Source organism: Coregonus lavaretus, assembly GCF_964263955.1.
Source record: "Coregonus lavaretus genome assembly, chromosome: 11".
In the NCBI taxonomy this organism is placed as follows: domain Eukaryota; kingdom Metazoa; phylum Chordata; class Actinopteri; order Salmoniformes; family Salmonidae; genus Coregonus; species Coregonus lavaretus.
The window spans coordinates 51,511,836-51,538,102 of NC_139998.1; the positions used below are offsets into that span (position 1 = coordinate 51,511,836).

Genomic DNA, 26,267 nt, shown 5'->3' on the forward strand with positions numbered 1-26,267 from the left:
CACATACTACATATTCATGCATGTCTATTCATGTCAACAAACTGCACTGTGTCAAAATGTACCAAGCAATCAATCAGTGAGTCACCTAGCATCAGAGTACAACAATAGTTGAATTATTTCAGAGCCAACAAACGCAAACTTTTATTTCAGTAAAAAAAATCAGTAAAAAGAAAACTATATAAAACAAGACGTGAGACACTATGAGTAACATAGGTGTTTAAGACACTACATAGATACTACATATAGGTGTTATAGACACTTCATGAACACTACAAATAGGTGTTACACACTACATATAAACTACATAGGAGGTGTTATAGACACTACATGAACACTACACATAGGTGTTATAAACACTACATATATACTACATAGGAGGTGTTATAGACACTACATAGATACTACATAGGAGGTGTTATAGACACTACATGAACACTACATATAGGTGTTATAGACACTACATGAACACTACACATTGGTGTTATAGACACTACATATATACTACATAGGAGGTGTTATGACACTACATGAACACTACACATAGGTGTTATAGACACTACATATATACTACATAGGAGGTGTTATAGACACTACATAGATACTACATAGGAGGTGTTATAGACACTACATGAACACTACACATAGGTGTTATAGACACTACATATATACTACATAGGAGGTGTTATAGACACTACATAGATACTACATAGGAGGTGTTATAGACACTACATGAACACTACACATAGGTGTTATAGACACTACATATATACTACATAGGAGGTGTTATAGACACTACATAGATACTACATAGGAGGTGTTATAGACACTACATGAACACTACACATAGGTGTTAGACACTACATATATACTACACAGGAGGTGGTATAGACACTACATATAAGTGTTATAGACACTACATAGGATGTGTTATAGACACTACATAGGTGTTATAGACCCTACACAGGCGGTATTATAGACACTACATAGATATTACTTATAGGTGTTATAGACCCTACATAGGATGTGTTCTAGACCCTACATAGGAGGTGTTATAGACACTACATAGATACAAAGGAGGTGTTATAGACACTACAATGACATAACATAGGACAAGATAGTGACTGACCTGAGACCAGTTCGTAGAGGCTGTAGCGGTAGAGGACATGGTCCTGTTCCTCAAACCTCTGGGGCCCCTGGCAGAGGGCCCGACACTCCACGTCAGCCCTGTAGTACTCCTGGAGGGCCTCCTCGAAAAGGGAGATGGCTCCCTCATAGTCTGCACTGTCATACAGCTTCACCCCTGCTGAGAAGGACCTCTGTGGGGAGAGAAGGGGAGAGTGGAATGGGAGAGAGGGAGGGAGGGTGGGAAGAGAGAGAGAGAGGGGAAGAGAAAAGGTTGAGAATAGGATAGAGGGGGAGAGAGGTAGGAAGAAGAGGATATGGGAGGAGGACAACGGGGGAGAGATAGAGAGAGGATTAGTGAGGAGGAGCGTTTGGGGAGAAAAAGTGGATGAAGAATTTAGCTGAGCTTGGGACCATGAGAACTATACACAGAGTTGCAGCCTAGACAGTTACTGTGAGTGCTGAATACAAGTTGCATCTACCTGCTACATGATGAAAACATAAGAGTAAACCTGTGTAGTGTAGTCAGACACCACCGACAGGCAGTCAGACACCACCGAGTGCTACAATGAATGAGAACAGTGTGAGAGCATTGACACATCACAGCCATTTATAGGCTTCAGTGCCTATACTCGTCTCCTCTTATTAAACTGTAGTGACCACTGTCATCCAAAAGACATACAAATATATCCTCAAAATAGAAAGAACCATTTAGACAAAGAAAGCAGCCACAGAAAAAGAGAGAAGCATTTAGAAAAATTAAGAAGGGAAGCAGAAAAGAGAGAAGCATTTAGAAAAATTAAGAAGGGAAGCAGAAAAACGATGTTAATAACAGCCACTGGTTCGGCTAACGCTAACCGGCACTGAATTTTCGGAACATGTGTGAACTGTACTGTAGGCAGGATGTATGTGGCGCTCAATGCAATATGAAGACCTGGCAACACCATAATGTTAAACTCAAAGACTGTATACCAAATTCTATTTGGCAGCAAGAGGTTTTAAGAGAGAGAGCACCCTGCCTGGTAAGCAATGGTAAGGCAGACACTGGGTGCTCTGAGGAGCCTCTTTCTGTCTCAGGGCTTGTTCCAATCGCATTAAAATGCATCCTTTCTCCCTTTAGGTAATTACTGACCCATAAGTGATTGGATAAGTAAAAGCATGGTTCCTTACCACACTATTGCCAATCCAACCATGTCAGATTAGTGATTAGCAAGTCATGGAAGACAGAATGGAAGGATGCCGTTAAAAGGTATTGGAACAAGGCCTGAATTTGTTAAATATTCAAAAAGGGCCTCAGTAAGTTCCATGGATCATTGACAGTCTAAAGAACATTGACAGTTGTTTGTTTCAGGTCCTGATATTGACTCTGAGGGGTGGTTTCCCGGACACAGATTAAGTCTAGTCCTGGATTCAAAATCATTCTCAAAGGAAAAACTCAATTGAAAGTACTTCTTCGTCCAGGACTAGGTTTAATCTGAGTCTGGAAAACTGACACAGAGGTTTCTGTTCCACACTCTCACCTGATGTGGCCGGGCCTCTCTGTCCACAAAGTGGTCTAGATTGGTGCCCTCCAGAACTTTGTACTGCTCCAGGTTCTGATCCATCTCCACGCTCTCCGGGTTAGCCTGGAAATAAGTGTGTGCTGCCGCCGCTGCCTTGTCCAACTGCTTCAACTATACAGGGAGGATAGGGGAAGAGAGGGAGAGATAAAGAGAGAGAGAGAGATAAAGAGAGAGAGAGAGAGAGATAAAGAGAGAGAGAGAGATAAAGAGAGAGAGAGAGATAAAGAGAGAGAGAGAGAGAGAGAGAGAGAGAGAGAGAGAGAGAGAGAGAGAGAGAGCGGAAGAGAGACATTAGCACAGAACACCAACTACATCAGGCTGCTTTTAGCCAAAAACATCCTTTCCCTGGGTCAATTTCATGGAGCAACAGCTGGAGAAACAAACCAAGAGGAAGAGGAGCCACCAGATGGTCTCTTGCCAGGCAGCGTGGCCCTGTGGAGTACTGTGGTGTGGCCGAGGTAGCAGCGTGGCCCTGTAGAGTACTGTGGTGTGGCCGAGGTGGCAGCATGGCCATGTGGAGTACTGTGGTGTGGCCGAGGTCGCAGCGTGGCACTGTGGATTACTGTGGTGTGGCCGAGGTGGCAGCGTGGCACTGTGGATTACTGTGGTGTGGCCGAGGTGGCAGCGTGGCCCTGTGGAGTACTGTGGTGTGGCCGAGGTGGCAGCGTGGCCCTGTGGAGTACTGTGGTGTGGCCGAGGTGGCAGCGTGGCCATGTGGATTACTGTGGTGTGGCCGAGGTGGCAGCGTGGCCCTGTGGATTACTGTGGTGTGGCCGAGGTGGCAGCGTGGCCCTGTGGATTACTGTGGTGTGGCCGAGGTGGCAGCGTGGCCCTGTGGATTACTGTGGTGTGGCCGAGGTGGCAGCGTGGCCCTGTGGATTACTGTGGTGTGGCCGAGGTGGCAGCGTGGCCCTGTGGAGTACTGTGGTGTGGCCGAGGTGGCAGCGTGGCCCTGTGGATTACTGTGGTGTGGCCGAGGTGGCAGCGTGGCCCTGTGGATTACTGTGGTGTGGCCGAGGTGGCAGCGTGGCCCTGTGGAGTACTGTGGTGTGGCTGAGGTGGCAGCGTGGCCCTGTGGATTACTGTGGTGTGGCCGAGGTGGCAGCGTGGCCCTGTGGAGTACTGTGGTGTGGCCGAGGTAAGTACAGGACAGTGTATATTAATGACAGTGTTCACCACCCCCTTCACATGGAACACAGAGGATGGCACTGATCTCACACCAAGATGACACACTAATTCTAATTCACAGAGACAAGACAAGCTTTCCCAGTCTCGTACACTGAGACGAGACAAGCCCTAAGGGTACTGATCACTTCTACGGAAGTGGCCACTCCAATTACCTGTAATCATCCCGAGGCACTACAGTTAAGAATGGTCTGAGACCAAAGACCAAGCTTTTAACTCCACTACCAGCTCCAGGCTCTCTCCCTACTAGGAAGGATGGCTCCAGGCTCTCGCCTGACTTGGAAGGCTGGCTCCAGGCTCTTCCTGACTAGGAAGGCTGGCTCCAGGCTTTTTCCTGACTAGTAAGGCTGCCTCCAGGCTCTCTCCCTTCTAGGAAGGCTGGCTCCAGGCTCTCTCCTGACAAGGAAGGCTGGCTCCACGCTCTCTCCTGACTACGAAGGCTGGTTCCAGGCTCTCTCCCTACTAGGAAGGCTATCTCCAGGCTCTCTCCCTACTAGAAATGCTGGCTCCAGGCTTTCTACCTACTAGGAAGGCTGTCTCCAGGCTCTCTCCCTGCTAAGAAGGCTATCTCCAGGCTCTCTCCAAACTAGGAAGGCTGGATCCAGGCTCTCTCCTGACTAGGAAGACTGTCTCCAGGCTCTCTCCTGACTAGGAAGGCTGGCTACAGACTCTCTCCTTACTAGTTATGGCTGGCACCAAGCTCTCTCCTGACTAGGGTTGCTGGCTCCAGGCTCTCTCCATACTAGTAAGGCTGGCTCCAGGCTCTCTCCCGACTAGGAAGGCTGTCTCCAGGCTCTCTCCCTACTAGGAAAGCTGGCTTCAGGCTCTCTCCCTACTAGGAAGGCTGGCTCCAGGCTCTCTCCTGACTAGCTAGTCTGGCTCCAGGCTCTCTCCCTGCTAAGAAGGCTATCTCCAGGCTCTCTCCAAACTAGGAAGGCTGGATCCAGGCTCTCTCCCGACTAGGAAGGCTGTCTCCAGGCTCTCTCCCTACTAGGAAAGCTGTATCCAGGCTCTCTCCCTACTAGGAAGGCTGGCTCCAGGCTCTCTCCCTATTAAGAAGGGTTTCTCCAGGCTCTCTCCCTACTTGGAAGGCAAGCACCAGGCTCTCTCCCTACTAGGAAAGCTGGCTCCAGGCTCTCGCCCTACTAGGAAGGCTGGCTCCAGGCTCTCTCCCTTCTAGTAAAGGCTGGCTCCATGCTTTCTCCCTACTAGGAAGGCTGGCTCCAGGCTCTCTCCCTACTAGCAAGTCTGGCTCCAGGCTCTCTCCTGACTAGTAAGGCTGGCTCCAGGCTCTCTCCCTACTAGGAAGGCTGTCTCCAGGCTCTCTCCCTACTAGGAAGGCTGGCTCCAGGCTCTCTTCTGACTAGGAAGGCTGGCTACAGACTCTCTCCTTACTAGTTAAGGCTGGCACCAATCTTTCTCCTGACTAGGGTTGCTGGCTCCAGGTTCTCTCCTGACTAGTAAGGCTGGCTCCAGGCTCTCTCACTACTATGAAGGCTGGCTCCAGGCTCTCTCCCTACTTGGAAGGCTCCAGGCTCTCTCCTGACTAGGAAGGCTGGCGGCTGAACCCTTATCTGGGGGCTGTGCTGATCAACAATCATCCTCTTTTTTTCTCCCACTCTTTTTGCAACACAACCAAGGTTAGCCTCTTATCTCTGCCTGAGAGGAGCAGGGGAAAGAAAAACTGGGTGGACATGCTTGGTTACATCTGAAAGGCCAAAGAGCGAACTGGCGTCTACTGCATTCCTGCACAGTCCACCTCTCCCTCTTATTGCCCATGCCGATGCTAAGGGCCTATTGGCAGGACAGCCAGTGGGACGGGGGAGGCATTTTTGTGTCCCATCCAAATGCTGACCTCTCCACTTTTCCGGTAACCACAGCGAATTCCACCATAGTTCTCTGCGTCCGAGAGTTAGAGCCAAGGATGGGTCTGGGGCGTCCAGGAGAGGAGATGGGGGAGATTCAGCCACCTGGGGAGTGTTTAGGCCCACCTACCCCTCTGCTCCTCTCCTCTCCCCAACCTCTTTCCACCCCCCAGAGAGGGTCAGGAGGACGAATGGGGATAAAGTCCAGCACGTCACTGCAGCACAAACACAGCTGCGTCTCAGCACTGCCAGACCTATTGTCCCGAGACATGAGAGACTAGAGAGAGAAAGCGGAGGAGGAGCCATCCAGATTTGATCATAGGGGGCCACCATACCATCACAAATCTCTATTCATAATTCTGTATCACCATCGAAATCCCTTAGAGATGGTACAAGTTCCAAAAGTAACGTTTTTACAACATTCGCTTAAATCTACATTGCGTGAAGTCATTTCCTCAAAGAAAAACAGATGTTAAAAAAAATTACGCAATTAAATAAAAACAGTGAAGTAAGCGTGAAGGTTCCCTATGAAAACTGTAACATGAGGACCTCAGGGGTATTCCATTGGCAACAGATAGGACTGGAGGAGACGTGCTGAGTGACTCATTCTCTAGTGACAGTAGATTTACAGCGATACTCCGCATTGCTGACCTTACACATCCAGTGAGGTCACTGGTTTATGGAGAGAGAAAAGATCTTGGAGGCTGGAGGGAATTGGAGGAGACTGCCAGGAGTACAGTCTCAAACTGTCACATATTAAAGCATGATTCAACCACTCAGATATTTCATTAAAAACATGTGCACATAAATCAAACCCCCGAAATAAGTCAAAATATCCCCTGAGGATGTCAGTGCGGATCAAATGTTTAAAGATGGATTACAACACTACCAAACGGCACTATAGAATAACAGTATCAACATGGTGTGTTTGGTGGTGCAGGTAGTGCTGGTATATCCAAATTCTTTCCATTATCAAGAAAGGAGACTCGTATTGAATAGTGATGTAGAATCAGCCAAATGTTTTCTTTTTCTAGTGATGACTCCTACAGTCACAATCTCTCCTTCATGCATTGGTGAGTTTTCCCGGGCTGTGCTGAGTTGCCATGGTGACAGACTATTAGTAAATAGGGGGGAGGGTTTGACCCTGTGACCAGGTTGCGAGGGGGACATCTGAGATACAATTTGGGAGTGGTGGAGGGGGATTGATGAGAAAACCTGACTGTTCCCACAGAATCACCATAATTCTGATACAGATGGTCTTCTAGTAGCAGGTTCCCCAAAATAGATCAATTGCTTTCAGTTGACCTCCCCAATCCTTGTTATCAACGGTTCCTTATAATGCTTTTAACACAACAACATCTTAGATTTTTCCTTTCATTTCAAAAGAGGAAAAAAATCAATACACACAAACATCACCGGTTTAGCTTCAAAGCTCACAACCCTACCATTAAACACCAGCACTCCTTGTACACGTCCCACGTTTTTCCCCTCAGGAATTTCAAAGGAGCACCTGTAATGGGGGAAATAACTAGTGCCCTCACTCTGCCCTCCCAGCTAAACACTAACCTGTGTTAGGGACCACGCACACACACACACCACACCGAATGTTGATCTGTCGTTCGTTCGGAGAGGCGTGTTTTAGGGACCATCTGCTGGTGGATGTCTGACTGCTGACATTTTCGCATTGCACTCGGTTTGCCATTTACAGCCTGCACTCTGTTCAGAGGTGCTAGTACTCTAGAAACCCTGCTACTCACTCTGAGTAAAAACCTCTTGATGTGGGATAGGTGAGAAGCCCTAGTCAAACGGCCAAGTCTCTCTCCCCAGGAGCCACTCACTTCACAAATATGTAAATAGTGCTGTAGCCAGGCCAAAGATGCTGTCACGGCAAGCACGTAATGTATCTCTCCGTCACAAACGGACGGGAGACAAGCATGGGCGTCAAGAGTCAGCAGCAGTCACCAACCAGGCAACCACTGTCTTCCCACAAACTGGGAAGAACTGGGGAAATCTGGCAGCCATTGGCCTGCACACAAACTGGGAAGAACTGGGGAATTCTGGCAGCCATTGGCCTGCACACAAACTTGGAAGAACTGGGGAAATCTGGCAGCCATTGGCCTGCACACAAACTGGGAAGAACTGGGGAAATCTGGCAGCCATTGGCCTGCACACAAACTGGGAAGAACTGGGGAAATCTGGCAGCCATTGGCCTGCACACAAACTGGGAAGAACTGGGGAATTCTGGCAGCCATTGGCCTGCACACAAACTGGGAAGAACTGGGGAATTCTGGCAGCCATTGGCCTGCACACAAACTGGGAAGAACTGGGGAAATCTGGCAGCCATTGGCCTGCACACAAAGTAATAACGTCCTTATGCAAGCTGCTTTCTAGAACACACAATGCACATACCTGCACCTTGATGGCCATAGCGGGCATGGAGATTAAACTCCATTGAGGAAAAAGGGAAATTCACAGATATGTCAGAGATAGCTTGCATGTGTTGAAACCTGCCTTCTCTTGGGACCTGTAGAATAACAACACCCCAACTACGCTCTAATAGCATTGAGTGCATGTAGCGCTTGGGTTGTCAAATATATGCCAGTGGCTATTACATGTATAAACATTCTTCACCGCTACTATTAAACACACGGCATAGTCTGCTAATCCTCCACTGACAGAAGTGTGACCTTCGCGAAAAAGGTTCACCGATTAGGGTTTCCCTCAGAGAAGTACAGTACAGGGAGCTCCTCAGCCCTGGTACTTAGCATTATACACATTCCAGCAGCAGATATGTCTGTGTGACAACAACAGTACTCCAACATCTGCCAATAATGGTTTATGACCTCTAAGGGAATAGTAGAGTAGCGCTGCTGACTAGCGTAGAAGTTAAACATCTGCCAGAGACGTTATCTAAGAGGAAACTTGCTTTGTTGATATTCTATCCATTATCGCTAGGGTTGCAAAACGACTGGTAATTTACTAAAGTTACCAGAATTGTTGGTAATATTGGCAATTAACAGGTAATCTATGGCAATCTATGATAACTTTGGTAATTTATACTTGAATAACTTTTTTAAAATGTATTCATTTATCACATCTGTGTCCATAATGTCCATGAGTTTCCAGTAGATACACCATATTGTTCAAGAGAAAATAGCCAGATTAATGAAAAAAAGCATCTAATTAACAATGGCATTATTTTCAACCTTGCAACTCTTCCAACTATTGACTTTTTTCACAACTGCCACCAGTTTAGCGCTAGGGTTGGGCGATATCCAGATTTTCATACCGTCTCTGTACCATACCGGGGTATACGGAATTACAGAATGTGCACAGAAGAGGTGCTATTTTTTTAGCTAGCAAGTTAGCAAACCAAATGCATAGCTGGAGCCCTGAGCTGGATATAATTTATTGAACATCGTAGATATCTTAAAGAGATACGTAACTTACAGTTATAAGCAGTGGCGTAGCACCATCCGTATATACAGTGCCTTCGGAAAGTATTCAGACCCCTTGACTTTTTCCACATTTTGTTAGGTTACAACCTTACTCTAAAATTGATGCAATTCTTTTTTTTGCTCATCAATCTACCCACAATACCCCATAATGGCAAAGAAAAAACAAGTTTTTAGAACTGTTTGCTAATTTAGGTGATTATAGCCTCAAATCTTCTTGGGTATGACGCTACAAGCTTGGCACACCTGTATTTGGCGAGTTTCCCCCATTCTTCTCTGTATATCCTCTCAAGCTCTGTCAGGTTGGATGGGGAGCGTCGCTGCACAGCTATTTTCAGGTCTCTCCAGAGATGTTTGATCGGGTTCAAGTCCGGACTCTGGCTGGGCCACTCAAGGACATTCAGAGACTTGTCCCGAAGCCACTCCTGCGTTGTCTTGGCTGTGTGCTTAGGGTTGTTGTCCTGTTGGAAGGTGAACCTTCACCCCAGTCTGAGGTCCTGAGTGCGCTGTAGAAGGTTTTCATCAAGGATCTCTTTGTACTTTGCTCCGTTCATCTTTGCCTCAACCCTGACCAGTCTCCCAGTCCCTGCCGCTGAAAAACATCCCCACAGCATGATGCTGCCAACCACCATTCTTCCCCGTAGGGATGGTGCCACGTTTCCTCCAGACGTGACGCTTGGCATTCAGGCCAAAGAGTTCAATCTTGGTTTCTTCAGACCAGAGAATCTTGTTTCTCATGGTCTGAGTGTCTTTAGGTGCCTTTTGGCAAACTCCAAGCTGGCTGTCATGTGCCTTTTACTGAGGAGTGGTTTCCGTCTGGCCACTCTACCATAAAGGCCTGATTAGTTGAGTGCTGCAGAGATGGCTGACCTTCTGGAAGGTTCTCCCATCTCCAAAGAGGAACTTTGGAGCTCTGTCAGTGTCAGGTCGTGTTGTAGGTGTGGTGTAGGAATCAAACGCAGGAAGCAGACTGAATTCCAAAAAAGCTGTATTCCTGCCTAAACACAGGCAACAGGACAAAATAAGCCTGACAGCAAAATACGCACGAAGGCGAAAAGACAATGCGCACAAACAGGTGCGTCAGGATGAAATAAGTGCACACACAAGTGCAACGAACGCTCCAGCAAACAGTGGAGAAAATAACGCTCAACCGAGCAATACACAGACTGACGGTAACAATCACACACAACACAAGACAAACACAACGAGAAACTTATAGGACACTAATTACTACAAAACAGAAACAGGTGTAGAAACAAACAGACAAAAGCAAACGAACATGAAACATCAATCGGTGGCAGCTAGAATTCCGGAGACGACGAACGCCGAAGCCTGCCCGAACAAGGGAGAGAGGCAGCCTCGGCCGAAACCGTGACAGTACCCCCCCCCTTGACGCGCGGCTCCAGACGCGCGCCGACTCCGGCCTTGGGGACGACCCGGAGGCCGCGGCGCAGGGCGCGTCGGATACCCCCGATGGAATTCCGTCAGGAGCGACGGGTCCAAGATGTCTCTCCTCGGCACCCAGCACCGCTCCTCCGGACCGTACCCCTCCCACTCCACTAGATACTGAAGACCCCCTCTCCGACGTCTAGAATCCAAGATGGATCTCACGGTGTACGCCGGTACCCCCTCGATGTCCAACGGGGGCGGGGGGGTCTCCAAGATCTCATGTTCTTGGAGTGGGCCTGCTACCACCGGCCTGAGAAGGGACACATGGAACGAGGGGTTAATACACTTATACTCAACTGGTAACTGTAATCTATAACATACCTCGTTCAACCTTCTCAGGACTTTAAATGGCCCTACAAACCGCCGACCCAGCTTCCGACAGGGCAGGCGGAGGGGCAGGTTTCTGGCAGAGAGCCAGACTCGATCTCCAGGTGCGTACACTGGCCCCTCACTGCGGTGTAGGTCGGCGCTCGTCTTCTGTCGACGTATGGCACGCTGCAGATGGACGTGTGCAGCGTCCCACGTCTCCTCCGAGCGCCGCACCCACTCATCCACAGCGGGGGCCTCGATCTGGCTCTCATGCCATGGTGCCAGAACCGGCTGGTACCCCAAAACACACTGAAAAGGGGTTAGTTGGGTGGAGGAGTGGCGGAGAGAGTTCTGTGCCATCTCGGCCCAGGGCACATATCTCGCCCACTCCTCCGGCCGATCCCGGCAGTACGTTCTGAGAAACCTACCCACATCCTGGTTAACGCGTTCCACCTGCCCATTACTCTCCGGGTGGTAACCCGAGGTGAGGCTCACCGAGACCCCCAACCGCTCCATAAAAGCTCTCCAGACTCTGGAGGTGAATTGGGGGCCACAATGTCCTCGGGCACCCCGTAGTGCCGGAACACATGGGTGAATATAGCTTCGGCGGTCTGCAGGGCAGTAGGAAGACCCGGCATGGGGAGCAAACGACAGGCCTTAGAGAACCGGTCCACAACGACCAGGATGGTAGTATTCCCTTGAGAGAGGGGAAGGTCAGTTATAAAATCCACCGAGAGGTGGGACCATGGTCGTTGTGGAACGGGCAGGGGCAGTAACTTACCCCTAGGCAGATGTCTAGGCGCCTTACACTGGGCGCACACCGAGCAGGAGGAAACATAAACCCTCACATCCCTGGCCAACGTGGGCCACCAATATTTGGCACTAAGACAGTGCACTGTCCGGCCGATACCCGGGTGTCCAGAGGAGGGTGACATGTGAGCCCAATAGATCAATCGATCCCGACACTCGAGCGGAACATACTTCCGACCCTCCGGGCATTGTGGTGGACTAGGGTCGGTGCGTAATGCCCGCTCGAGCTCAGAATCGAGCTCCCACACCACCGGTGCCACTAGACACGACTCCGGCAGTATGGGAGTGGGCTCCACGAACCTCTCCTCCCCGTCATACAGCCGAGACAGCGCATCTGCCTTCCCGTTTTGTGACCCAGGGATGTAGGTGATCTTAAAAGAGAAACGGGTCAAAAACATACTCCATCTAGCCTGCCGAGGGTTCAGCCTCCTCGCTGCCCGGATGTACTCCAGGTTACGGTGGTCCGTCAAAATGAGGAAAGGGTGTTGAGCCCCCTCAAGCCAGTGCCTCCACACCTTAAGGGCCTGTACCACAGCTAACAGCTCCCTGTCCCCTATGTCATAATTTCGCTCCGCCGGGCTGAGCTTCTTGGAATAGAAGGCACAGGGGCGGAGTTTAGGTGGCGCGCCTGACCGTTGTGAAAGCACGGCGCCAATACCGGCCTCAGACGCGTCCACCTCTACCTGAAATGGTAAAGAGGGATCCGGATGCGCCAGCACCGGAGCCGAGGTAAACAGGTCCTTCAGCCTCCCAAACGCCCTGTCCGCTTCGACTGACCACTGCAGACGCACCGGACCCCCCTTCAAGAGAGACGTGATGGGAGCTGCCACTTGCCCAAAACCCCGGATAAACCTCCGGTAGTAATTCGCAAACCCCAAAAACTGCTGCACCTCTTTCACAGTGGTTGGTGTTTGCCAATTACGCACGGCCGACGCTCGGTCTACCTCCATCTTCACCCCTGACGCTGACAACTGATACCCCAAAAAGGAGATAGACTCCTGGAAAAACAGACACTTCTCTGCCTTCACATACAGGTCGTGCTCCACCAGCCTCCGCAACACTCTGCGCACCAGGGCCACATGCTCGACACGGGTAGGTGAGTACACGAGAATGTCATCTATGTACACAACGACTCCCTGTCCCTGCATGTCCCTGAAGATCTCATCCACAAATGATTGGAAAACCGACGGAGCATTCATCAACCCGTATGGCATGACTAGATACTCGTAATGGCCCGAGGTGGTACTAAAGGCTGTTTTCCATTCATCATCCTTCTTGATGCGCACCAAGTTGTACGCGCTCCTGAGATCTAATTTCGTGAAGAAACGCGCCCCATGCAACGACTCAGTCATGGTCGCAATCAGCGGGAGTGGATAACTATACTTCACCGTAATCTGATTGAGACCACGGTAATCGATGCACGGACGCAAACCACCATCCTTCTTCTTCACGAAAAAGAAACTCGAGGACGCGGGGGAAGTGGACGGCCGTATGTATCCTTGTCTCAGCGATTCGTCTATGTAAATCTCCATAGCTTTCTTCTCCTCCTGAGACAGAGGATACACATGACTCCGTGGGAGCGCAGCTCCTGCCTGAAGGTTTATCGCACAATCCCCCTGCCTATGGGGTGGCAACCGCGTCGCCCTCGCCTTACTAAACGCGATAGCCAAATCCCCATACTCAGGTGGAATGTGCAATGCGGGCACCTGGTTTGGACTCTCCACCGAGGTAGCCCCTACGGAAACGCCCAAACATCTACCCACACACTGAGCAGACCACTCCATCAGAGCCCTCTCCTGCCACGAAATCACTGGGTTATGGGTACTCAACCAGGGCATGCCCAGCACCACCGGATACGCAGGAGAGTCAATCAGGAACAGCTGAATCATCTCCTGATGATCCCCCTGCGCACACATCCTAAGTGGCGCCGTGACCTCCCTGATCAAGCCCGTACCCAACGGACGACTATCTAGGGCGTGAACGGGAAAAGGAACATCAACAGGAATGAGGGGAATCCCTAACGCTAAACAAAACTTTTTATCAATAAAATTCCCAGCTGCGCCTGAATCTACCAGCGCCTTATGCTGGGCATGAGGTGCTACCTGTGGAAAACATACAGGCATACAGAAATGGGCAACAGAGAGCTCTGGGTGAGTGGGGCGCCTACTCACCTGGAAGGAATCCCCAGTGCGGGACCTGTCGTCATCTCCCCTAGGAGGCCATCCCCAGCACCTAGCCGCGGTGTGTCCTCCCCGACCACAGTTGGTGCAGTGGATGGACCCCCTAGTCTGCCGACTCCTCCTATCTCTAGCGCCAGCGCCCCCGAGCTCCATAGGACACGGCTCGGATGCGCTGGAGGATGGAATGGACGGACCCCCCTCAGGACGTCCGCGGGTAGCCAATAGGTTATCTAACCTGATTGACATGTCGACCAGCTGGTCGAAAGTGAGACTGGTGTCCCGACAGGCCAGCTCCCGACGGACGTCCTCTCTGAGGCTACATCGGTATAGATCGATGAGGGCCCGCTCATTCCACCCTGCATCTGCCGCTAGAGTACGGAATTCGAGTGCGAATTCCTGGGCACTCCTCCTCCCCTGCCTGAGGAAGACCAGACGCTCCCCCGCCGCTTTCCCCTCCGGGGGATGGTCGAACACCGCCCTAAAGCGGCGGGAGAACTCGGTGTATGTAATAGTCGTGGCGTCGATCTTCCTCCACTCCGCGTTGGCCCACTCCAACGCTTTACCGGCCAGGCAGGAGATCAGGGCGGACACGCTCTCATGCCCTGAAGGTGCCGGATGTACTGTGGCCAGGTACAGCTCGACCTGGAGCAGGAATCCCTGACACCCAGCTGCGGTCCCGTCGTAGGACCTCGGGAGAGATAGTCGGACTCCGCGAGGTTCCGGCGCTGGACTGGGTGGGCTGGCCGATGGTGCTGGCAGGGCGGCTGGCGGTGGAGGCGGACCCCAGCCTCGGAGGGTGGTCATCACCTCCTGCAGGGCGGCCCCCATCTGCAGGAGCTGCTCTTGCTGTTCCCGAACCTGGGTTTCCAGTCTTGAATGTGCTGCTTCGGCTCCTGCTGATTCCATACTGTGTGGTGTGTGATTCTGTCAGGTCGTGTTGTAGGTGTGGTGTAGGAATCAAACGCAGGAAGCAGACTGAATTCCAAAAAAGCTGTATTCCTGCCTAAACACAGGCAACAGGACAAAATAAGCCTGACAGCAAAATACGCACGAAGGCGAAAAGACAATGCGCACAAACAGGTGCGTCAGGATGAAATAAGTGCACACACAAGTGCAACGAACGCTCCAGCAAACAGTGGAGAAAATAACGCTCAACCGAGCAATACACAGACTGACGGTAACAATCACACACAACACAAGACAAACACAACGAGAAACTTATAGGACACTAATTACTACAAAACAGAAACAGGTGTAGAAACAAACAGACAAAAGCAAACGAACATGAAACATCAATCGGTGGCAGCTAGAATTCCGGAGACGACGAACGCCGAAGCCTGCCCGAACAAGGGAGAGAGGCAGCCTCGGCCGAAACCGTGACAGTCAGAGTGACCATCAGGTTCTTGGTCACCTCCCTGACCAAGGCCCTTCTCCCCCAGATTGCTCAGTTTGGCCGGGCGGCCAGCTCTAGGAAGAGTCTTGGTGGTTCCAAACTTCTTCCATTTAAGGATGATGGAGGCCACTGTGTTCTTAGGGACCTTCAATGCTGTAGACATTTTTTGGTACCCTTCCCCAGATCTGTGCCTCGACCCAATCCTGTCCCGGAGCTCTACGGACAATTCCTTTGACCTCATGGCTTGGTTTTTGCTCTGATATGCACTGTCAACTGTGGGACCTTATATAGACAGGTGTGTTCCTTTCCAAATCATGTCCAATCAATTGAATTTACCACAGGTGGACTCCAATCAAGTTGTAGAAACATCTCAAGGATGATCAATGGAAACAGGATGCACCTGAGCTCAATTTCGAGTCTCATAGCAAAGGGTCTGAATACTTATGTAAATAATTGATTTCTGTTTTTCATTTTTAATACATTTGCTAAAATTTCTACAAACCTGTTTTTGCTTTGTCATTATGGGGTATTGTGTATAGATTGCTGAGGATTTGTTTTTATTTCATCCATTTAGAATAAGGATGTTACGTAACAAAATGTGGAAAAAGTCAAAGGGTCTGACTACTTTCCGAAGGCAATGTATGTATATATATATATATATATATATATATATATATATATATATACACACAGTACCAGTCAAAAGTTTGGACACCTACTCATTCAAGGGTTTTTCTTTATTTTTACTATTTTCTACATTGTAGAATAATAGTGAAGTCATCAAAACTATGAAATATCACATATGGAATCATGTAGTAACCAAAAAAGTATTAAACAAATCAAAACTGGTGTGGTATATAGAATATAGCCATATTTGGTAAAATACCAAGTCCATATTATGGCAAGAACAGCTCAAATAAGCAAAGAGAAACAACAGTCCATCATTACTTTAAGACATGAAGGTCAGTCAATACGGAACATTTCAAGAACTTGCAGTCGCAAAAACCATCAAGCGCTATGATGAAACTGGCTCTCATGAGGACCGCCACAGGAAAGGAAGACCCAGAGTTACCTCTGCTGCAGAGGATAAGTTCATTAGAGTTACCTGACTCAGAAATTGCAGCCCAAATAAATGCTTCACAGAGTTCAAGTAACAGACACATCTCAACATCAACTGTTCAGAGGAGACTGCATGAATCAAACTCAATAAATGACTAAAACCAATTTGAAACTGTGTAGAAATGATAATGGACCTACATTCTTCGTTTCTTGACTGTGTCCAGCTCGTTAATAATCACCGAAAGGCAAGCTAGACAGTCAGGGAGCATCGTAAATTCCAAAATCGATGGATAGAGGACTATTTCTATGCATATTCTGATGGCAGGGAAATACAGTGGGGAGAACAAGTATTTGATACACTGCCGATTTTCCAGGTTTTCCTACTTATAAAGCATGTAGAGGTCTGTAATTTTTTATCATAGGTACACTTCAACTGTGAGAGACGGAATCTAAAACAAAAATCCAGAAAATCACATTGTATGATTTAAGTAATTAATTGCCATTTTATTGCATGACATAAGTATTTGATCACCTACCAACCAGGAAGAATTCCAGCTCTCATAGACCTGTTAGTTTTTATTTAAGAAGCCCTCCTGTTCTCCACTCATTACCTGTATTAACTGCAGCTGTTTGAACTCGTTACCTGTATAAAAGACACCTGTCCACACACTCAATCAAACAGACTCCAACCTCTCCACAATGGCCAAGACCAGAGAGCTGTGTAAGGACATCAGGGATAAAATTGTAGACCTGCACAAAGCTGGGATGGGCTACAGGACAATAGGCAAGCAGCCTGGTGAGAAGGCAACAACTGTTGGCGCAATTATTAGAAAATGGAAGAAGTTCAAGATGACGGTCAATCACCCTCGGTCTGGGGCTCCATGCAAGATCTCACCTCGTGGGGCATCAATGATCATCAGGAAGGTGAGGGATCAGCCCAGAACTACACGGCAGGACCTGGTCAATGACCTGAAGAGAGCTGGGACCACAGTCTCAAAGAAAACCATTAGTAACACACTACGCCGTCATGGATTAAAATCCTGCAGTGCACGCAAGGTCCCCCTGCTCAAGCCAGCGCATGTCCAGGCCCGTCTGAAGTTTGCCAATGACCATCTGGATGATCCAGAGGAGGAATGGGAGAAGGTCATGTGGTCTGATGAGACAAAAATAGAGCTTTTTGGTCTAAACTCCACTCGCCGTGTTTGGAGGAAGAAGAAGGATGAGTACAACCCCAAGAACACCATCCCAACCATGAAGCATGGAGGTGGAAACATCATTCATTGGGGATGCTTTTCTGCAAAGGGGACAGGATGACTGCACCGTATTGAGGGGAGGATGGATGGGGCCATGTATCGCAAGATCTTGGCCAACAACCTCCTTCCCTCAGTAAGAGCATTGAAGATGGGTCGTGGCTGGGTCTTCCAGCATGACAACGACCCAAAACACACAGCCAGGGCAACTAAGGAGTGGCTCCGTAAGAAGCATCTCAAGGTCCTGGAGTGGCATAGCCAGTCTCCAGACCTGAACCCAATAGAAAAATCTTTGGAGGGAGCTGAAAGTCCGTATTGCCCAGCGACAGCCCCGAAAACTGAAGGATCTGGAGAAGGTCTGTATGGAGGAGTGGGCCAAAATCCCTGCTGCAGTGTGTGCAAACCTGGTCAAGACCTACAGGAAACGTATGATCTCTGTAATTGCAAACAAAGGTTTCTGTACCAAATATTAAGTTCTGCTTTTCTGATGTATCAAATACTTATGTCATGCAATAAAATGCAAATTAATTACTTAAAAATCATACAATGTGATTTTCTGGATTTTTGTTTTAGATTCCGTCTCTCACAGTTGAAGTGTACCTATGATAAAAATTACAGACCTCTACATGCTTTGTAAGTAGGAAAACCTGCAAAATCGGCAGTGTATCAAATACTTGTTCTCCCCACTGTATAACCCATTTTCAGTGCAGCCCTCCGGACCTGGTTGTACGCAGAATGTGGCCCCCGGGCAAAATGAGTTTGACACCACTGGTCTAGAAAGAAGACATCGTTTCTCAAGTCAAGTCACAAACCAGGGTGTGTATATTGAAGCCTGACATACAGAGGATTTTAATAAAGATGTATGTGGAGCATATTTGAATATGAAACTGACTGGCGCCGACCATGCTGTACATGCTTTCACTCGTCACGCCGTCAGACAACATTCCCTGACATCACCTATTGCTCTTCACATACAGTACATTCCAGTCATCTCTTAAGTCACTATGTAACGCAATACAAGAAGATAGATATTGTACTAATCTAGACTACATTTATTTGATAATGTGTTATAATATTTACTGGTCTAAAGACATTTTAGTCATGTTACATACGAGGTCAGACCAACAGACAGTTTAATGTTGCTAACCCAATATTTATGAGGTTGAGTCAAATTTGGATTGGGTTTGCTTATCCAAACAGGGAGGCAAATCAACAGAATATCTACAGTATGGTAGTCTGATCAATGTCAAGGTCGAGTTGCTATGCGTGTATAGACCAGACATTAGTTAAACTTCTTAGCTGCTTAGACACAACATTGGGAGTGTTTTACATTAGTGGATTCATCTTTCAACTGCCATTTTTATTTTGCGAGGCTCAGTAAACGCTACTGGAACATTCCAGAGCATATCAATAACGTACTTCACATCTGTTTTACTCACTGACAATAACAGTCGTGAAGACAGACTCAACAGTGAAGGACAGACAAGCCAAATCAACCCATTTGAAGAGAACGGAACTGATAATGGCACATTTAATTATTATTATGAATTAAGGTATTAGTAGCAGCTGTAGTAGTTTGGCTTTTTGCGGTTCTTGTCCCAAACTGTAAGCAGATCCTTATTTACATTTTACATTTTAGTCATTTAGCAGACGCTCTTATCCAGAGCCACTTACAGTTAGTGAGTGCATACATTTTCATACTGGCCCCCGTGGGAAACGAACCCACAACCCTGGCGTTGCAAGCGCCATGCTCTACCAACTGAGCTACAGGGGACCACACACTTATGTGTCTACAAGCGTAACGACAGGGATAAATGTGATGCAGCGTATTCATACATCGCAAACAGTGCTCGTAGTTTCAACTGTAAACCTACTGGCTCTTATGGATTCTGCCTGAACGCTTGGGAAAACAGACGTGTCATTTAAGAAGCTACCACACAAGTCATCACAGCTTGGCACCTTGATAAAAGCATATGGCGAAAAGTCCAAGAAAACTACCACCCCCATTCAAAAGTGTGTACGGTAAATCATTATCAAAAAGGGAGTCTCTCCCTCTCTCCCTCCCTCCACAGGACTAAAGACTGCTTCTTGTGACGTTACTCCAAATAAACCTTTCAAAACAGTGATTTTCATTAAGTCTGTTCATTAAGCTAATTAATTAAAGCAGTTTCACGCTACCTACACAAGGACCGTAGAATGTCAGTAGGCTACTGTACATTGAGTCTGAATATGGTGCTTGATCACCTCTGCTGAGAGGTTAAACTAACCAGACATGGGCTTGTTTTTCCTCCGCCACTAAAGCACAAAACACTTTAACACTCAGGTTCTCCACTATAAGGCACATCAACGTCAGCCAGCCACCCTCAGTGCCCATTATATAGATTGCAACACGGTTAGTGTATATAACACATTAAGCAGGTCTCAATGAAAATGCGTCTGTACTAGGAAGAACATGGGGTGTGATAGGGGAACTTTCCTATGTGATGTCATAGGTGCACTTTCGGGCCTTCCTTGTGAGCTTTCGGCCCCACCTCAACCCTCCTACACTCACCCCATCCTTCTCTCCCTCACCCTGTCCCTTCCCTGTTGACAGCTCTGCACACTGGCCCCATTGTGGCTGCCCTCGCCCCACCCTGGCTTCATTCTGGCTGTCCTCGCCCCACCCTGGCCCCATTCTGGCTGTCTTCGCCCCACCCTGGGCCCAACGTGTGGTCATCCAATAAGGTAATGTCTAAGGAAAGCCTTCAAAGCCTGATGGGCCGCGCACACAGCCTCTTTCACTAAGACAAGACCGCTTGAAGAGAAGGGAGACATCACACAGCCTCTTTCACTAAGACAAGACCGCTTGAAGAGAAGGGAGACATCACACAGCCTCTTTTACTAAGACAAGACCGCTTGAAGAGACGGGAGACATCACACAGCCTCTTTCACTAAGACAAGACCGCTTGAAGAGACGGGAGACATCACACAGCCTCTTTCACTAAGACAAGACCGCTTGAAGAGAAGGGAGACATCACACAGCCTCTTTCACTAAGACAAGACCGCTTGACGAGACGGCACAAGAAGCTGCAGCGGCTGGAAAAGTAGCCAACCGACCCTCCCTCTCCTTCAACCTCCTCCTTCATCCTCCTCCTTCATCCCCCTCCTTCATCCCCCTCCTTCATCCCCCTCCCTCATCCCTCCCTACCCTCTTTAAAGGCCCTGTCAAGATATGTTTGTTGAAAAGAAAAGAAAACAGTGGTGGAATAATCTTGCCACTTTACACAGTAGAGGTTCACTGGCTGTGTGGTCTGGATGGGGCCAGCTGGTTTTGATTAGAGAAAACTGAGGCTCCGTCACAGCGGTCGGAACAAAGAGAGGAGCCAGAGTGGGAAGCAGCGGGCCGTCGTAGAGAACGTATTAGCAAATAAAACATCATCCGTGCCCATTATGATTAATCTCAGATGCCAGTCTCCTGGTGGAAATCTGAGTTTGGCCAGATCGAAAATTGATATCATTTATTATGGTTTCTAACAGCAGTGCTCTGTAACCGAAACTGGTCCTGTGGGTAACATCACTTTTCTCAGGAGGACAGTGATTGGACAGGACAGACCACTTCCTATGACTCCTGAGTGACTCATGTCACCACCCCCATGGGAGTTGTTATCAAATCACTGACATTGAAAGACTAACCTGTTTCTCCTCACCTATCCTGAAGCAACACTGGCTACTGTATCCTCAGTCAACAATCACCCGCTCCCCGCAGTCTACCCCCTTTTCCTGCACCCCGCTGACACACACAAGGCCTGCTTTGTGTGGCACGCTGAAAACAGAGGGTGTGTGTGAGGCGTGAGACTTTCAGACAGGGTGGAAAACAGGGCTTTAAACTTCTCTCACGTTCCCGCCTTCCCTCACCTCTCTCACTCCCTGTGCACAGTAACATTCTGTCCTTTCTCCCAGGAGCTTCTAAAAACAGGCCTGGTAGCCCAGTGTTATTTTTAAACAGCTCTTGCCCACAATTTCAAACATCTGTGGTTTTCACCGGCATAAACGAGGCCTTTCTGTGGAAAACTGAAAACATTTCCAATGAGATATCAGCGGCAGAAAATGTAGCCAATAGATGGGTTTTGTCGCTGTCACTCTGTAGGGCTGGACGTGTGTGTGTCTGTGCGTGGGTAAGTCTATGTGTGTGTGGGCTATACATAGCTCAGCTTTCAGACCCCCACTATATGGCATTCCTCAGATGGTCAAAGCAGTGGCTGGGGCAGCAGCCCCGCCCCCCCCCCCAATGGCCACCATTTGTCTACCCTCATCACCAAAATGGCTTCTTGGTCCCATTATTCCCATACAACTGACTAACGCCACCGCGGAGATAACATGAGATAACACGGCTTCTAAAGTTTAATTCTCTCCCACAGAATCACTCTGAAGGGGGGTTCCCACCTGAGGATGACATTCACGAGGTATGTCATATTTCACGGTAACATTTATAGACAGACCCCTCTGAGACAGAGGTCAGGGGTCATTCTCTGCAGTGAGCGTGGGATTTCAATGCAGTGTTAGAGTGTCCAATCGAAAGCAGGCCAGCACTTTGTTCACTCACAAAGGAGGCTATGGTATGTGTGTGTGCCCAGACAATGCCGGCATTCATCCAGCATTCACGCTATCCCTCCCAACCCCTCCCCAGAGAAATATAAAATGTATTTGTCCATGTTGAAATCAATCTGCTCATGTAGTTATGAGAGGTTCTTTAAAGGAAGGTGGTATACATAGCCTGCAATATCAAGCTTTACTAAAAGGAAACACATTCAGACAGATTCAGCAGATCTTCAAGACCACCAGTCACAGTACACAAAACATACATTGTTTGCATTTAACACACAGTTTTCCGTAACTTTTCTACTAGCTCCCTAACCTTTAGCTGTAAGTGGATCTGCACTTAAGGATATTACCATTGACATGTCACACAAGAATGTTGACCTTTGCTTTGGACTGCTGTGTTTCACCATCCCATCAACATCCTCAAACAGACTCTTTAAAGCAGCCCAATATTGAGTGTCACAAGTCACAACCATTACCTTAAAAAGCAGAACATTCTGAGAAGTCCCCCACAGGCACAGCTCCTATTCCAAAACTCAACATCCATTCTCTGATGGGTCGTTCCACCTCAAAAAGCACAGGATTTCGACATCCACTATCTCAGATTGCTCCGAAATCGTTTCTGTTGTTAGAAACAAATAAGATTCACATTCCTGTAACATTATTTTGTTGAAATATAATTTGATCTCTGAGAAAATAAGCTAAATGATTGCTCCCAAATTGGCCATTCTAATGTATAGGATTCATATAATATTCAATACATATAGTACAAATCTTTTTCTAACAATGAGTTACACACCTCACACCAATCCCACCCCAACAATGAGTATATAGCATCAGTTCTCTGTGTTATGTAACGTATTCTCAGTCAATTTGATGATGTTTTTTTCCACTGTTCAGAGAAATTAGTTATTGAAGTTGTTGGGTTTATGTTCCACCCTACATCCTAATATTAACAGGTTCTGACCACTAGATGTGGCTGTTCCTGCTATTAGGTTAATATTTTTTAAAGCATGTAGAAACCTATTCGACAAATGACTTTGTAATTTCAACAGTTTAGCTTTAATAATAAACTAATGTCTTTACAGTGTAACATTTGTTTCTATGGAACAACACGTGCTTCAAAAGTAGCTAGAATTCATAAAGGCCCAATAAAGGCTGTGTGTGTATACACTGAGTGTACAAAACATTAAGAACACCTGCTCTTTCCATGACAGACTGATCAGGTGAAAGCTATGATTGAAGTGCCTTTGAACAGGGTATGGTAGTAGGTGCCAGGAACTGCTGATGGGTTTTTCATGCTCAATAGTTTCCTCTGTGTATCAAGAATGGTCCACCACCCAAAGGACATCCAGCCAACTTGACACAACTGTGGGAAGTATTGGACTCAGCATGGGCCAGCATCCCTGTGGAATGCTTTTCGAGTCCATGACCCAACGAATTGAGGCTGTTCTGAGGGCAAAATGGAGTGCAACTCGATATTAGGAAGGTGTTCCTGATATTTTGTACACTCAGTATATAAACAGTATAAATGTATATATATATATATAAATAACCACTCCACAAATGTCTTGTTAACAAACTATACACTGTGTGCACAACTATTAGGCAAATCAGTATTTTGACCATATCATCATTATTATGCATATTTCCGAACTTCAAGCTGTATAAACTGGAATGCTTTTTAGATTTAAGCATATCAGGTGATGTGTATTTGTGTAATGAGGGAGGGTGTGTATAATATCCCTATATATATATATATATATATATATATATATATATATATATATATATATATATATATATATATATATATATATATATATATATATAAACCCTATATCAAGGTGTGTATAATTATTAGGCAGCTTCTTTTCCTCAGGCAAAATGGCCCAAAAAAGAGATTTAACTGACTCTGAAAAGTCAAAAATTGTAAACAGTCTTTCAGAGGGATGTAGCGCTCTTGAAATTGCTAAGATATTTGGGCTTGATCACAGAACCATCAAACGTTTTGTTGCAAATAGTCAACAGGGTCGCAAGAACCATGTTGAGGAAAAAATATGCAAATGAACTGCCAAAGATTTGAGAAGAATCAAATGTGAAGCTATCAGGAACCCATTATCCTCCAGTGCTGTCATATTCCAGAACTGCAACCTACCTGTAGTGCCCAGAAGTACAAGGTGTTCAGTGCTCAGAGACATGGCCAAGGTAAGGAAGGCTGAAACCCGACCACCACTGAACAAGACACATAAGTTGAAACGTCAACACTGGGCCAAGAAATAAGGTTTTATGGACTGATGAGATTTTAACATTTTAGTTATTTAGCAGACGCTCTTATCCAGAGTGAGTGCATACATAAAAAAAAAATTATACTGGCCCCCCGTGAAACGAACCCACAACCCTGGCGTTGCAAACGCCATGCTTTACCAACTGAGCTACACGAGATGAGAGTGACTCTTGACGGACCAGATGGATGGGCCCGTGGCTGGATCAGGAACGGGCACGGAGCTCCACTTCGACTCAGACACCAGCAAGGTGGAGGTGGGGTACTGGTATGGGCTGGTATTATTAAAGATGAGCTAGTTGGATCTTTTCAGGTTGAAGATGGACTCAAACTCAACTCCCAAACCTACTGGCAGTTTTTAGAAGACACCTTCTTCAAGCAGTGGTACAGGAAAAAGTCTGCATCTTTCAAGCAGACCATGATTTTTATGCAGGACAATGCTCCATCGCATGCATCGAAGTACTCCATTACGTGGCTAGCCAGTAAAGTAAACGTTTTTCATTTAGTTGCATAATAATTCTGCACACTAATAGTTGCCCAATAATTTCCACACATAGATATTCTCCAAAGAAAGCCAAAACCTCACTTTTACTTTCTTAAATATTCAGGTTTGAGGTTTATTAACATTTTGGATTGACCGAGAGCACTGTAGTTGTTCAATAATAAAATGAATCCTCAAACATACAACTTGCCTAATAATTGTGCACACAGTGTGGTTTTGGTAAGTCGGTTAGGACATCTACTTTGTGCATGACAAGTAATTTTTCCAACAATGGTTTACTGACAGATTATTTCACTTATAATTCACTGTGTCACAATTCCAGTGGGTCAGAAGTTTACATACACTAAGTTGACTGTGCCTTTAAACAGCTTGGAAAATTCCAGAAAACGATGTCATGGCATTAGAAGCTTCTGATAGGCTAATTGACATCATTTGAGTCAATTGGAGGTGTACCTGTGGATGTATTTCAAGGCCTACCTTCAAACTCAGTATGCAAGTATAAACACCATGGGACCACACAGCCGTCATACCGCTCAGGAAGGAGACGCGTTCTGTCTCCTAGAGATGAACATACTTTGGTGCGAAAAGTGCAAATCAATCCCAGAACAAAAGCAAAGGACCTTGTGAAGATGCTGGAGGAAACAGGTAAAAAAGTATCTATATCCACAGTAAAACGAGTCCTATATCAACATAACCTGAAAGGCCGCTCAGCAAGGAAGAAGCCACTGCTCCAAAACCACCATAAAAAAGCCAGACTATGGTTTGCAACTGCACATGGGGACAAAGATCGTACTATTTGGAGAAATGTCCTCTGGTCTGATGAAACAAAAAAAGAACGGTTTGCCCATAATGACCATTGTTATGTTTGGAGGAAAAAGGTAGTCGCTTGCAAGCCGAAGAACACCCTCCCAACCGTGAAGCCTGGAAGTGGCAGCATCATGCTGTTAGGGTGCTTTGCTGCAGGAGGAACTGATGCACTTCACAAAATAGATGGCATCATGAGGAAGGAAATTAAATGGATATATTGAAGCAACATCAAGACATCAGTCAGGAAGTTAAAGCTTGGTCGCAAATGGGTCTTCCACATGGACAATGACCCCAAGCATACTTCCAAAGTTGTGGCAAAATGGCTTAAGGACAACAAAGTCAAGGTATTGGAGTGGCCATCACAAAGCCCTGACCTCAATCCTATAGAAAATGTGTTGGCAAAACTGAAAAAGTGTGTGTGAGCAAGGAGGCCTACAAACCTGACTCAGTTACACCA

The 26,267-nt window shown here is 47.2% G+C and overlaps 1 protein-coding gene across 4 annotated transcripts in view; it reads right to left on the reverse strand.

The window, feature by feature from the left end:
* Nucleotides 1-26,267, reverse strand: part of LOC311137687 (prolyl 3-hydroxylase 2-like) — a 127,056-nt gene that overhangs the window by 41,000 nt on the left and 59,789 nt on the right. For all 4 annotated transcript variants that reach the window (XR_014613964.1, XR_014613965.1, XM_084172227.1 and 1 more), the window contains exons 2-3: nt 2,643-2,795; nt 1,127-1,316 (exon numbers count right to left, since the gene is read on the reverse strand). Coding sequence is in view for 2 of the 4 variants with exons in the window: in XM_084172227.1 (XP_084028353.1) it covers nt 1,127-1,316; nt 2,643-2,795 (343 nt within the window). In the remaining 2 variants the exon portion in view is untranslated. The remainder of the gene's footprint in view (nt 1-1,126; nt 1,317-2,642; nt 2,796-26,267) is intronic.